At 43.6% G+C, this 15,610-nt stretch overlaps 1 protein-coding gene across 34 annotated transcripts in view; it reads left to right on the forward strand.

Annotated features, from left to right (window-relative positions):
* Positions 1-15,610, forward strand: part of TCF7L2 (transcription factor 7 like 2) — a 199,331-nt gene that overhangs the window by 67,750 nt on the left and 115,971 nt on the right. For all 34 annotated transcript variants that reach the window (XM_043925853.1, XM_043925854.1, XM_043925833.1 and 31 more), the window contains one exon: positions 10,443-10,544. In XM_043925853.1, coding sequence (XP_043781788.1) covers positions 10,443-10,544 — 102 coding nt within the window. The remainder of the gene's footprint in view (positions 1-10,442; positions 10,545-15,610) is intronic.

The raw sequence follows: 15,610 nt of genomic DNA on the forward strand, positions 1-15,610 counted from the left end.
CCTGCCATTGTAACAGTCCCTCCGCAAAGATTTGACACCAGCCAAAATCACATTTGGAAATTGTGAGTCCCACAGAATTTTGGAAGATAGGATTTTTGTTTTTTTTTTTTTTAAGAGTAGACTCACCTGTTTTTCAGTTCATTCTTAGGCATTCTGGTTGGAGTCTGTGTGAATGGATCTGTTCTCTCCTGCCCCACTGGTCTCTGAAATGAATGTGAAAACTGTCAAGAGACTTGGTACTTTTTTTTTTTGTAATTAGAAAAATTGAGATCTAATTCATATACTGTAAAATTTACTCATTTAAAGTATACAGTTGAGTGGGTTTTAGTGTGTTTTCGAGACTGTGCCAGTGTCATCACTATTTCCAGAACATTCTCTTTGCCCTGAAAAGAAACTCTGTACCCACTAGTAGTCACCCCCTTAACTTGTATACCTGTACTGCCTGACAGTCACTAATTTACTCTCTGTCCCTATGGATTTGCCTATTCTAGATAGTTCATATAGAAGGAATCGTACCATATGTGACATTTTTTGTCTGCCTTCTTTAGGTTAGCATGTTTTCAAGGGTCATCCATGTTGTAGCATGAATCAGTATTTATTCCTTTTTGTTGCCAACTAATATTCCATTGTATGGATATACCACATTTTACTTATCCATCCATCAGCTGAGGCTTGGTGCACGCTTTTATCCCAGTGTGCTCCATATTCTGAGCTCCCCTGATGCCCATACTAGGACCCTGATCTGCTCTGGGTCCCAAGTATGGGACTTCCAACTTATTTTCCTGGTCTTGTGCCTGCATCCACATCGTGCTTGTAAGGGAACAGGCAGTAACCAGGACATTCCAACCAACAGGACTACTTGGCCTTTTTATAAGAAACAGTAATAAAAAATGTGGTGACTTGCAATTGAGAAGACTAAATGTTTCTCTGTCTAAAGGTAGGTCGTTTCTAGTTTTTCTCTCAGTGTGAGGTTCCTACATTGACATGCGAGCCATTGTTGTTTGTCAGCCACCATCTGGAGGCTGTAGGGAATGAGCTGCGACTGCCTGTCTTGATGCTGAAGACTTAGGCGACCTGGAGTCTGAGGACCAGGGCTTCTCCTCTCATGTTTTTCCAGTGGCTTCATGTCCTCTGACCCATGGCTCAGAGACTTGAGTACTTATAGCAGGGCTGACATTTCTTGGAACCCATAGCTCTTTTGTGGGGAACTCAATCTTAAAGCTGGTTGAAGACTGCAACATAGCCAGTCTTGGTGGGGACTTCTGGTCCTGACAGAGTGATACCCTGTCTCTCTGAGGCTGGTTTCCTGCTGGTCTCTGTAGAAGTGGGGGCTGTACCCCTTTTCCCCTCTATGCATTTTTTCTGCCCTCCCCTGGAGGTCACCCATTCATTGCCCATTCTACTCAAGTCTCATTTTGAGTTCTGGCCTGAAAATACCCAAACGTTACATTCTGGTTCAGAATCCCTAGTACGTGCATGATGAAGTCACTTAATTTCTCTCTACCTCACTTTCTTTTAAAACGGATTTGGAGATTATCTGCTTTGACCGCTTAAAAAGGATGTAGTGACAATCATTTTAGATGTTGAAAAGAGTCTTTGGAAGGGAAGGTGGAATCTGCATACGCTTAGCGAGCTCTTTATCGACACTGTACAGCACTGGTAATTTATGCTAATGACTGATCCCCAGAGTCACTTGGCAAGTTGGGAAAATGAAAATACAGACTCCTGGGCCGCTCCCAAATGGTTTGATTAAGCAGGTCTGGAGTGGGTGAGGAGAAAAGTCTCTAAACAAACCATCATGGTTCATGAACCAGGGACCATGTCACCATCAAGAACTAAATCTTTTTTCATGATGTTTCTACTTACCTTTCTTGTGTTCACCCTTGTACCGCTCATTACCTTCTTGTTTCATTGGCTGGGTCTTAGACAGCTTTTCTAGGCCTTAGAATATGTAGTCCACATCGTACACTGAGCATGTGCTTTGTGAATGCTGCAGGAATCCACGTGTTAGAGCAGAAGGGATTTTGGGGGTCATGTTCCTCAATTTCCTGCCATAGACTTAGGCCCAGAGTGGGGAAGAGGTTGCCCAGTGAAGAAGTGAAATTGGAATGATGGCCCAACTAGCGGCAGAGCTGGATCTGGAAAGTAGGTTTCCAGACTTTATCCCAACGTGCGAATCCTAGGGGCACACAGTCATAATTTTCAGATTGATTTTCTGGAAAGTGGAAGGGAGGCCTTGTCTCAGCCCCAGGGGCCCATCTGGGTTTGAGAAGGAGGTCCTGGTGACAGCTTTGTGCTTCCATGAGCTACTTGTACTTCCATGAGCTGCTAGCCCATAACCTCTCTGCAAAACCACTGTTGCTAAGTGCAAAAATATCTTAGGGTCCTAAGTTGAATAGTTGGAGAGATTCAAAGCAGGCAATCCCAAATTTTGGTTATTGGATTTTGTTTGTTTCTTATTTATTTGCTTGTTTAGCTTTGTTTCTCCATTACTATCTGTGTCCTCAGGAACTCTTGTAGAAATAATTTTTTGGTGGCCTTAGAGGAATATAATTGAACGTTTGCCCAGCGACCTATGGGGGAGAAGAAAGATGGTAAATGGTGGAGGTTCGTTTATCCCTTTGGGGACACCATGAGATGTTCCCTTAGCTGTACCCTTTGGGACGCTGATCCCTGGTTAGAGTTCAGGTGAGGATGCCTCACAGGTGATAAGAAACCCAAGGAAGGTAGAGGGGAGTTGAAAGATCGGTCAGGATGTGGTTGAAACATCTTGGTGACCTGGAACCCTGTGTATTGCAAGGCTACCAGTTGACCTAGGGACCTTGGGCAGGCCAGGGCTGCTGTGCTGGCCCTTGTGCCCTCCTTGTCAAATGTTGGTTGTAACTTCCTGATCATTTATTTCAAAGGATTGTTATGAGTGTGGTTATGAACTCTGAATACTCTCTGAATGTGAAGCAATACTATTAATATTAGGACCCTTTAGTTATTATGATCCGGAGTGAAAAGTTTAACTGTAAGGATTTTATTTAAAGGATCTTATCTGCCTAGGGATTATCATACTAAGTGAAGTGAGTCAGAGAAAGACAGATATCATATGATATCACTTGTTTATGAAATCTAGAAAAATGATACAAACGAACCTATTTATGAGACAGAAATAGACTCACAGACATAGAAAACAAATTTATGGTTACCAAAGGGGAAGGGAGGAAAGGGGTAAATTAGGAGTTTGGGATTCGCAGATACACACTACTTTATATAAAATAGGTAAGCAATAAGGATTTACTATATAGCACAGGGAACTATATTCAATATCTTATAATAAACTATAATGGGAAAGAATCTGAAAAAGATATATATACAAATACACACACACATATATATATAACTGAAAAAGAATACACACACACACACATATATAACTGAATCCCTTTGCTGTTTACCAGAAACGAACGCAAACTTGTGAATCAACTATACTTCAATTAAAAAAATTATAACAACTAGCCCATAGAGCTAGAGCTTTTAAATGGTTTTGCCCAAATGCCTTGATCACTCTTTCCCTCCCCGCCCCCTGGCCCTTTCCCCCATATTGTTTTTATGTTGAGAAATGGGGTTGTGACTTTAAGGGAAACATTTCAAAGTTCCTTTATGTCCATGTCATTGAGAAAGGTAGGGAGATAAAAAAAGAAAAAGAAAGTCAATCTTTGTATTGAATTTTTTTTTGGCTTTTTTCCTTTTCCAAATTCAGAATATACCCAGCCTTCTGAGATCTTTGGTTTTCTTTTCCTAGGTAACTATAGTATATACTCACTTATGTTAATTCCCAACCAGTAGAAATCACATGTTCCTGAATTTTCTTCTGTGCTCTTATGCTTCATAGACAAATAATACCTCTTTAAATAGAACCTCTATCTTAGGTTCTCTGTGGATTTTCAAAAGAAGAAATTATTAGACTTTGTTTTAACCTAGGACAGAGCAACCTAATCTCCTCTGCATCTGCATCATTAAGCAAACTAAGTTTATAATGGTGGCTCTCAAGGATCCTGCAGGATTTGAAGCTTTCCGAAATAGTTTTACATCGTTCCCACTGTTAGGTATATATGATCACTGTTGACTTTTGGAAACCTGTTGGTACTGATATGATTCAGTGGGTGGGCCAGAGTATGAAATTAATCACAAGATTCTTATATTTTAACCATGCTGGATAAATTGGGGTTTCGTGATCCCCAGGGCAAAATTGCTTATTGAGAGAAGGTGGCTGGGTTTTCCATCTTCCAGTTTTGAGGAATGAAATAGGTTTAGAGAGTGACAGCCGAGCCTGTTCCTCAACAGACCTAATTTTGTGGATGTGTGTTAGGGTTGAGCCTCACAATACCAGCTCCTCTGTGCCATCAGCGTTAGCATTTGACTATTGTCCCACTGTTTTCCTGTTTCCCTCTTAGGATGAGTGGCTTCTGGTGTGTTGTGTTAGTTGTTCAGTTGTGTCTGACTCTGCGACCCCATGGACTGTAGCCCGCCAGGCTCCTCTGTCCATGGAATTCTCCTGGCAAGAATACTGGAGTGGGTTGCCATTTCCTTCTCTGGGGGATCTTCCTGATCCAGGGACTGAACCTGGGTCTCCCGCATTGCAGGCAGACTCTTTACCATCTGAGCCACCAGCCTTTCTTTTGTAAAGTTCATTGATGAGAACATAATCATGTTTTATCCCTTCTAGAGCAAAGTTTTGTCTTAGAGTTGGCCTGATCCCTGATGAGCCTGCAGGGGGTAGGTGGGAGCAAGTTACCTTACAGGGGAGGAAGGATGAGTGAACTTGCATGTGATAGGCTATGGCTGGCAGTGCTCTCAGTGTGGGGTGTTTAGGCAGAGTATTGACTTTCCATTTTATAAGAAACATAACATGTACAGCTTTCTGGCACTAGTGAGTGAGGAAGACCTCGCAGTCCAAATCTGCCATGAGGATGGTTTCCAATTAATTTGAATTCTTGTAAATTCTTGGATTTTCCTAGGAAAAAGCACCCCTACCGAGAAAAAGCTTGGATTGATGAGGCTGTTTTGTTGTGGCTGATTTTTGTATTTACGTAAATAATGCATATCAGGCCAGGAGAGGGGAGCAAGGACTTCAAAATGTAAAAATTAAGCCCTTTTCTGGGTGATAGTCCTTCTATGGGAAGGACTGTTTTCCGAAAAGAGACTGGCTTCATCGCCATTGAATAATCTGTCCAGGTTCATGGTGCCCCTTTCCCGTGCTGAACCCTGCATTTTGCCCGAGCCAGGGACTGATGCTGTCCGTTGGTGGCAGACGGGGTTGGCACAGCAGGGGCTCAATTCCAGCACTGTGATTCACGGAAGATCTGCAGGAGAGGAGCATCTGAACCTCGAGAGTTGATCCCAAAGCTGCCGGGGTACATCACCCTGACCTGCGGGATTTCTGCCCCCTGCTCTTCTGTGGTGACTCCTGACATGTGATGCGTCGCCAGGGTCTCCCGGGAGCTGGGTGAGAACATCTGGACACGTGGACCTTTTCCAGTCAGAATTGCTCAGGGCTTTTCAGACTTCCATTTTGGAAGGAGGGATGGTTCTTCCCGTTGAGACTGTGGTCTAGTGGTTGGACCTTGTGACTGGGAGTCACAGCCAGAGAGCTCAGATGCTTTTCCAAGCTTTTTCCCCTCCAACTTGAGTCTGCCAGTGACGCTTCATCCATAGCGTTGCTTTTGGGCCACTGAACGTGCTTTTCTATGTGCTGGCGTGTGACTGTCTGCCTTTAAGACCCAGTGAAGGAATGTGTTCCGTCTGACATGATTCAGGTATCTGCACACTCAGCCCCTAAGCTAGGGATGGCAAACTGCAGCCCGCAGGAGAAAGCTGTCCTGCCTGCCACCTTTTGTACAGCCTGTGAGCTGAGAACAGTTTTCATTATTTTTAAATGGTTGAAAAAAATCAAAAGGAGAGTAATATTTCCTGACCCAGGAAAATCACAGTACGTTCACATGTCGGCATCTGTAAACAAAGCTTTGTTGGAACACAGCCATGACATAACACATACATGTATTATTGCCTGTAGTGGCTTTTGTAGCTACAGCAGAGTGTAGCTGCAAACTTTAAGGTGTTTATCATCAGGCACTTTATAGGACAGGGCTTCCCAGCTGGTACAGTGGTAAAGAAACCGCCTGCTGATGCCAGAGATGCAAGAGACCCAGGTTCGATCCCTGGGTCAGGAAGATCCCCTGGAGAAGGAAATGGCAACCCACTCCAGTATTCTTGCCTGGAAAATTCTGTGGACAGAAGAGCCTGGAGGACCACAGTCCAGGAGGTCACAAAGAGTTGGACACGACTGAGCACGTGCGTGCACACACACACACACACTCCTTTGCAGAAGAAGTTTGCCAACCTTGCCTTGAACAATTAAGGGGTGGTCTCCATGTGCCCATCCATTGGAAGGGAGTTCCCCTCCAGTGGAAGGGCGTGATGAAAGCAGCCTCCCCTCGCCATCTTTGTCATGGAATTGGGACTCATGGGGAACGGGGATGCCTTTTTGGAAGCAGATCCTATCAGGCCCACTTGAGTACCTACTCATCACCAGGAACATAGATACTGGAGGTAGCTTTTGATTTTGAAGACCTTCCCCATTTGCCTTCACTTTTCCTTTTTTATTGGGGAGGGTGGAGGAGGAGAAATTAGAGCTGTGTACCTTTTTCTTTTTTTTTTGCTGATAATTCAACAAGCCTTTAAACCACCTTGATTCCTTTCAGGCCATTGGTGGTGTGTATATATATTCAAGACTTTGCCCACAAGTCCAAAGCTTAACTTAAGCTCCCTGAGATATGTCATAAAATGTGATTAGGGGGTGGGGGGACAGGCAGGAAACTCTAATGGGCCATGACCAGAACATTATTATTAAACAAAGGATGAAATGCTTAAGCCAAGATGGCCCTATTTACTTAATTATTTATTTTTACAAAATGAAAGTTGAGTAGACTCCATTTCAACAGTTTTCAATGCAGGAATTCCCACAGCCCCGTTTGATTGCAGTTTGTTGAAAAGTTTAATGTTTTTGTAGGCAATTCATAATTTCCACGTTGAGCAGCCCAAAAGGAAGGGAGCCTGGAGCCCAGTGTTGTTTTTATAGTGGGATGGTGGGAACTTTTTTTTTCCCTTCCCCAAAAGGATATAAAAACCAAAGTTGAACTGTTGGGAAAACGTGGCGTGGTGATCCAGCCCTTCCGTCAGTCTGAGATGACTCCCCCTTCAGGTCTTCCTTTAGGACCCAACAGAATAGAATTTCCTGCTGTTTCATGTCTCCAGGAAGGAAAAGATTTTCCTCGAGGCTATAATAGTACCTAATTTCCTTTTTCTTCTCTTTATTTATTTATTTTCCCTATTAATAAGGACCAATTGTAGAAGATGAAGGAACCTGGGAAACCCATCACTTTTGCAGGAGGTTAATAACTTCCTTTAAAAACTCCTGGCTTAATGCTTGTTTCCCCAAAAAGGAACCTCGTCAGCCTGAGTGCCAGTCAAGGCCCAGGGGATGGGCACAGCCTCGTGGGGACCCAGCCGTTCTGTGGGATCGAGTTACAGCGGGATGGGGAAGTTGGGGCTGTCACTGCAGAGTGGCTGTGAGTCGGCGGGACCTGGGCTGTCTTCCTCACCATCTGGATCTGGTTAGCTCTCTCTGGGCAGCAGGGCCGAGTCTCATTTCCTCCAACCAGTAATGTTATATAGGCAGTGATCCTGGGCTGCCCTAACATAATTGAAAATTATGTGTATTGTAGGCTCGGAGCGCTGAAATGTAGGCTCATAAAAATATGTGGTGCAGGTAGCCTGCGGAGATTGGATGTGGCTCACAATGAAGCTTTTATGTAAAGTAAGAATTATAAGTCTCTGTATTAATACTGCATTATGGGTATGATCATTCTTGGGTGGGGTCCTTAGGGCTGGCCTGTCACCTCCAACAAAGCCTACATTTCCTCAATCTGGGGAGCTGGTATTTGGATACAGTCAGATCAGTTTTTGCAGATGGCCAGAAACTCATCTGTGAATCCAGCCCTCTCGACTGAGGGCAGAGGGAGGTGGAGGTGTGTGGCGACTTGGCTTGGCATTTTTCTTCACAGGCTTTTTATGTGATGAAGAGGTGAGTGTTGGCGGATGTCCATTTTGGTTGGCCTCAAGGAAATGACTCTATTGAGTGGTTTTGACCAATGAGGCCCATATATTTATGTGGCAAGTGAGAATGGGAAGAAGTAAGGGTGAGACCAGGCAGAAGAGACTCCCATAGCCGGCTGGCTCGGGTTATAGGCCTGAGGGAGACCATGGAAACATTTACTTCAGTGGCTCTTAATTTGGGATGATGTTGCTTCCGGACAAATGTTTGGAGATGGTTTAATTAAAAGGGTCACTGGGCGGGGTGTGCCTGCTGACATTTCCTGTCTGGGGGCCCAGAATCCTAGAAGTTCCTTGGTGCTTGGGACAGTCCCTCACCCATTCCCCTTAGAGCTGACAACTTCAGTAATAGATGAGAAACCGGAAGGTCTTGTGGTGAGTTACCAGAACTAGTAACCAAATTTCCTCACCACAGGAGGCTTCTAGGTGAAAGATCTGAAGTGGCAGAAGTCCCTCCAACTCCGTCTAGATCTAGGCTGGGTAAATGACAACTCAGTTTGGCAGGTAGCTCCCGGGTTAGGTCTTCCAGCTTTAGGTATCACCAAATTTGGTTTTAACTTGCTGGAACAGTCATGTATTTGAGGAATCCATGGAAAAGCTTGTGGATAGTTTTGGCTCTTAACATCCCATGTGGGAGTGGAGCAAACCCTTCCTTCTTTCTGGACTTCCCTTTGCTGTCCCTTTTTCTTCCTGTCAGAGTCCTTCTGACTTGACAAGACCTCCTCTGTTCAGTCTTCCTCACCTCAGTCTCTTTCCTCAGAAATGCACCTTCTCTCCTGGCATTCCCTGGCCACCTTCCCCACGTCCCTGTCAGAGCCTCGCCACGTTCTGTCCTGACTTACCTGTGGTGAGTTGGCCCTCTCACATGTGGCTGGGTTCTCTGAGGAAACACATGATGCTTCGCAGGAAGTCTGTGCATGAGACAAGCTTTAATCTGTGTTCCTTAAGTAAAAGTTTCTATAGAATTAGTAATAAAACTAGCCTCTGGAACGATCAAGATGGCGCCTTCACCAATTGACCTTTGGAGGTACAAAGGCTAGTGTTGACGTCCTTGTTAAAAATCTTAGCGTCGTGTCTTTAAGTTTTGCTTGTTTGTGAAGTGAAACTGATGTAAAGTCACCAACAAAAGTCAGATGCCTGCAAGTTGCTTACATGTGTGTTAAATATCTCTGTGACTAGACAGGCTGCCTTCCTCCCCCATATACATGATGGGGAGCTGGATCAAGGGGTTGTTCTCTGAAAGGTGAGGTGTCACTTTGGACAGAAGCGGCGCTCTTGCTCTAATGTCATATATTCATTTTCTGTCTCAGAGAAAGATAGAGAAGGACCCATTTGGTGTATACCTTTGTTTTTCTCCATGTGGTATGGTGTGTGTTATTTAAGAATTTCTTTGACCTTTTGTGAATGTAGAAATTGCATTGCACCCTGTCTGTGCGTCTCTTAATGGAGAAATACTTTTTGTCTTACAAGCTTTGGAATTGGATGAGGAATTCCATGCTCACCTTACTCGAGTAACTTCTAGTAAAGGACAGCTGCACATATATACTCAGCTTTCTTGAAGGTGAAGGATGATGGCATTTTAGAAATGAAGGTTGTTCAAAGAGCAGATTTGGAATTGATGGTCTCCTTGGGCACGTCTGTTGGCTTCGCAGGTGACGCTAGTAGTAAAGAACCTGCCTACCAATGTAGGAGACAGACTCGGGTTCGATCCCTGGGTCAGGAAGATCTGTTGGAATAGGAAATGGCACCCCACACCAGTATTCTTGCCTGGAAAATTCCATTCCATGGGCAGAAGAGCCTGGAAGGCTACACAGTCCATGGGGTTGCAAAGAGTTGCAAACAATGAAATGACTGAGTAGGGTATCCATGACTTGAGAATTCATTAGCTTTATTTCTTCAGAAGAGAGGTCTCTCTTCTCTTCTTCCCTCTCCCCTCTCCCTTACTGGTGTTCTCCAAATGAGGTAGTATCAATGATACCATTTTATCTGAGGCCATGTAGTTTGAATACAAAGACAAAACTAATTGCTAATAACACTGATGCTCCACGCATGTACCTGTTGAACATGAACTCCAAGGAAGAACCTGTCAGCGTTGCATGACTTTCTGTTGTCGTTGTCCCTCTGATTTGCTTGCTTTCATGTTTTTTGATGTCTTTATTTGCACATTTTTAAGTTTTGCAGTTTCTGATCTGTGTTTCATGTATCCTAAAGCTCTTGGGGTAGCTGTTTCGCATTTCTTTTCTAAATTCATTTTCCATGTTCATTTTGTTTGCTATCTCCAGTATCTTCAGATGAAATGGCCACTACTTGATGTCCAGGCGGGGACCCTCCAGAGCAGACAAGCCCTCAAGGATGCTCGCTCTCCGTCGCCAGCCCACATTGTTGTAAGTGACCTTACAGAGATGTTTGCTTCTTTTATTGTGGGGAGATAAAATGTTCTTTTGTTGATAATAGACCTTGTTTATCAGTTTCTCTTTTGTTAAAAATAGTTCTTTGGGGGCATATTCTTTGATATGGTTTGTATCTAGAAGGCACTTGTTTTTTTGCTATTGGACCTTAATGATTGGTATCTACCTGGAAATGTTCCCACTACCCTTTTCACCTAGTACTGGGTTAGAATCTAGCTTTGTGGGTTCCAGTTAATAGGGCACAATCACCATGGTGTGGGGAAGATTGGAAATAGTATTAAAGCAACTAAAAAAATGTACCCAAATGTTTGCTGAAAAAATCATTTAGGGGAGGTGAGTTGCAGAGCAGAGAATTAGGAAACTCAAAAGGGAAATCCTGAATTTGAGACTTTCCAATCTTATTCCCCTCATCCCTTACCCTCAACATACTCACCAGTTTATCCTAATTATTGGAAAGGAATAATCTAGACTAACATCAGAAAGATTTCATCTGGGCTGATTGATTGGAAACGCAGAGTCCAAATGAACTTGGAAAGGCTTAAATTAAATTTAATGTGTACACCCCTGGCTTTGAAAGTGTGTGGGTTTAACACAGAAAACATTTGTTTGTACTACTAAGAGACTACAACATAAAGTATGTGTCTGCATATATTTTTAATGCACTTTCTCAGGATTTTGTAGACTCTGAAAGTGGAGTTTATAAATTAACCTCTTGAGAAGATAACTCGGCCTTATTAGAATATTTTCTTCTATATATTCCTATCATGAGCTGGACTTCATACTTTTGAAATAATTAATGGAAGATATATTTTTATAATGAATTCATGACAGGTAGAATTATGCAAAGCATGAAACAATTCATGTATATTTTATTTAAGTATCACAAAATGTTATCCATTAATATATTTTGCCTCTGTGTTACTTTTAATTTCTAAAAATGGCAAAATAATTTTCTTAAGTAGAAAAATCTTAAGATACATTGTGTCAAATTTCAGGCTAACTGCCTCCTTATTTTGTAGCTTGTTATAATTGAGCATATATTATTTAATGAGTTTTGCCTCTGTTATATGAATATTAAATATATATATGTATGTATGTATATCTCACAAAATAATTGATTTCTGTAAAACCACTTCTTTGAGTCATCGTTTGTGAAAAGGTCTTATGAATTCTTATATTATAAATGAGGCACATAGAAAGAAGGTTGACATTTCCCAGAAGCTTCCTCCTTCCTCCAGTCCCTCGATAAAAACAGATGCTCGTAATCACACATGCTCTTACAATGCTGAGATTTCAGGGCTGGAAGTAACCTTAGATCAGCTAGGTCCTACCTGCTCTCAGAAAAGGAAACGGGTCCAGAGATGCCTTAAGTGAATTGCCCAACGTCACACGCTGTGTTAGCGGCCAGAGTGGGAACTGGGCCCAGTTCTCAGCTCTCTTTTTGGGGCCCAGTGGACTGTTCCCTCCTAAGGGAGTCAAAAGTAACTCTCTGTGACTTGTTCTGTTTTGCTTTCTCTAAATTGGCTCACTGTCAAAGACAGTGTCATAGGCATAAAGAAGTTGTTGGCTTGGGGTTCTCATGTAGGTTTCTCCCGGAAAAATGAATGCCATGAAAAAAAACCCACCGTATTTTAACAATACACAAAGATTGTTTTACAAGTCCTTGAGGGTACAGTGAGGAAGCCAGCCTGTTTCACTCTTCCTGCCTCCCTGAATTTCCCAATGGGGGTCTAGGTTTGAAATTTATTTTTCTGCTTTTGGAAGTGCTGGGCAGAAGCCACCCATTTTTTGGGGGGTTGGGGTGGGAAGTGTAGGAAAGGGATGCTATCTTTTAAATCTCTTGGAGGTGTGTCTCTCTTTGAGTCTGGAGAGAAGACGCATTTCTTAGAAGTGGTCCAGAGGGGCCGCAGCCCCGTGGTGGGTGTGACCTGGAGGTCCATGTGTTACCCCTGTGCAGGAGTGGGGTCTGTCCTTTGGGACAGAGGTCAATGATTGCCCTCCTTCCCTCTGTCCCTCTGACTCCCCAGATCCCATAGGAGCAGTTGCTACAACTTAGGCCCTAGGCACTTTGTTTTCACGTGTACGAGTTAACAATCCGAGGAGCTGGTAAAACATTTTTGCAGAGCCGATGTGGATTTTGGCGAGGGGCGCAGTGAAGGGACTTGGGTTTCTTTTTCCTTTGCTGTGGCTTAGGAGGCATGTTGACCATAGCAATCACTGTGGAGCCCACCCCACCCTTCTGAGGGAGACCCTTGTCGATAAAAGCCGCAGGTGGCAGCTGTAATCCGATCTTCTGTTCTCTGCTCCTGGGGGCCTAGGAGCGACACTGCATAGAGGTTATACAGTGGGTTGGCGGTGAAGAGTGGGCTTTGGGAGCTGGAGAGAGGAGAAAAGCCATGAACTTGGGTGAAAAGGAAACCAAATGCAATACTTAGTGCTTGTGGCCATGGAATATTATGAGTCAGCCCTGTCATTGTGCATTTCTGCAGTCTTCACCTGACACCAGGACTGAGGAGGAAGGGGTATTGGGGTTGGGGAGGAAGTTAGTAGAAGGAGAATGGAAAGGTAGGGGGAAGGAAGTCTGGAGGTTGTTGACCTCTGGGTCATGTATAGTTTTGGGGGATTGAGGAGTCGTGTACCTTGGGAGTATAAACTTATGATCACCTTTTCATTGAACGCAGGGCAGTATGTCAGCCCAAACCAGCTTGGCAGGTACAATGTGTCTGTATTTATACAGGGAACATTCTGGATTGTGGCTGATGTATCATTTGGGTCTTTGTATAGCTCAGCATTGGCCAGGAGGCTCTGGTTCTCCTTCGGATTCTCTAATGAATGGCTAACTTTTTCTCCAGACACTGGGCTCTTCCTTACTTTGTTGTTTTTCTTTCTCTTGAATAAAAGTTTGTCACATCACAGTGTTTCATCAGACCTGTTTCAAAATAATTGTCTGAGGATTGCTTCCTAATTTCTCTGAAATTTAGATTTATTGTAATTTTGGTGCCAGGCTGTTTCATAATTATTTCTAATGTTTTTATTTTGAAACTAGAGAAGTGTTCGTTCAGCGTTTGTTAGTAATCATTAGGGACTACAGCTATCACAGGTTGCTAGGAAAATAACTTGCCGTCGTACTCGTGGGGGTAGAATTTTCAGATGGGAATTTAAAACGTTTTGTTGGCATATTTTAATCTGATTGGATTTTTTCTCATGTGGTATGTGGGTTACCACATTGTAAAAAAAAAAAAAAAAAAGATGCATAGAATGAATGTTCTTAACAAGTGGAGTTCAGTTGATCGAATAATGTTTATATGAAGAAGCAAGCCCCCAAAAGTTTAGTTTCTGTAACTGATACAGCATCTTGTTTATTATAATCTGATGGCTCCTCCTCTATGCTCAAAATAGAGTAGAAATGATCCCCCAAGGGTGACGGTTTTTAAATTTTTTTTTTTGACTGTTCAAAAAATAGGAATTTATACAACAGATCTGTCTCTCTCTCCCTCTCCCTTGGATTTCTCTTCTTCCTTACTCCCACAGAAATTCATGAACTTTCTAAAGTCACAAGAGCCAGGATCCTCTCCTTTCCTCAGCCTCCCCATATTCTAATTTGTAGAACTTGCTCCTGTTTCTTTCTCTGTGGTGTTTATATTTTTAATTCCCTGCTCTTTTTTAAATGCTTTCTTCCAAAATGAGTGCCAGGCAGCTGGGCTCTGCTAAGTGGTGGTATTTGAGTCTTGGCCAACCCACCCCCAGGGCCGCTATGAGGAGCCCCTCTCTGGACACCACCCCAGGTGTCTTTGCTATACAAATACTTTCATTTAACTTCCTTTGTACCCAGCAAAAGAAGATTCTGTACCCAAAGTGATGGTATTTTGGTATAGTATGTGTCTTACAAAATGGCAAAAGGCTTCAGAAGTTCCTACCATTGTGTCTTGGGGGTTTCCTTTTGAAGTAGACGTGGAGTTTTTACCTTGGGGTGGATTTCTAGCGGTTCTGGGTCTTATGTGTTTTGTTGTGTAATGAGCATGGAGGTGTGGGATGAGAAAGCTGCCTGAATCCCGAAGAGCCGAGCCCGCCAGACTGGAGTGTGTACTTCTTTTATTTTGTTGTTGTTATTGCTTAAATGCTGAAAGAGAGCGGGAAGGCTCTTATGAAATATAGCCTGATGTTAGGGCTTCAGACAAGATGTCTGTTGTTTGAGTTGAGCGTTTTCAGCTCAGAGGGCATGCTGAGTCTTTCGTTGTTGTTTCTGAAGATTTCGGGAATGGGGTGCGGGGGCACTGAGTTGCAGTTAATAACAGCCAATGACTTGGAGAGCATCCTCTTCATTATTAAGTACACACGGATGTTTTGCTGTGTTACTTGGGTTGCATTCTTCCCTGTGCGGTGGGATGCTTGGTGGCAGTTGCCATGTGGCAGGAGACCCTGTCCTGGACACTGAGGTCCAGCAGAGCTGTTGCAGCCCCTGCCTGGCTGGGAGGCTCTGTGTTGGGTGCTGTGAGGGCTTACCAGGCCCGTGAGGGTATATGATCAAGGAGCTGGGGTGTCCGCTGGTGAACATCCACTGGAGAAGCTGGTGAGGATTAACAGGCCAGGATTGTCCCCTGAGAAAGTGGCATTTAACATGTGATTTGAAGGATCACTTGGAGTTGACCAGGTGAAGGTATGAGAAAAGGGATTGGAGGTGAGAAAATATTCCAGGCAGAAGATAAAACATGTATGAAGGTCCTAAAGAAAAGAGAGGCTGGCTGTGAGAGAAGCAGGATGCCAGCTATGATGGCTGCTGGTCACGGGGCATGGAGACAGTGACTTGGGTAAGATACAGTGACAATTTGATGTTGCATCCCAACTGCTGTTGTGAAATCATTGAGGGTTTTGGCTTGGGTTACGCTGCTGCCAGTGGGGAAGGCGAAGTGGACCGATTTGGAGGGAGGGACCGTCAGTAGAACTGAGTGTTGGATTAGATGTTGTCAGTGAGGGGAGAAGGGAGGGTCCAAGTGGGTGGGTGGAGATGCCGTTCGCTGAATGGGAAATACTGGGTGGGGAGA

The sequence above is a fragment of the Cervus elaphus genome, chromosome 15 (genome assembly GCF_910594005.1).
Source record: "Cervus elaphus chromosome 15, mCerEla1.1, whole genome shotgun sequence".
NCBI lineage: Eukaryota > Metazoa > Chordata > Mammalia > Artiodactyla > Cervidae > Cervus > Cervus elaphus.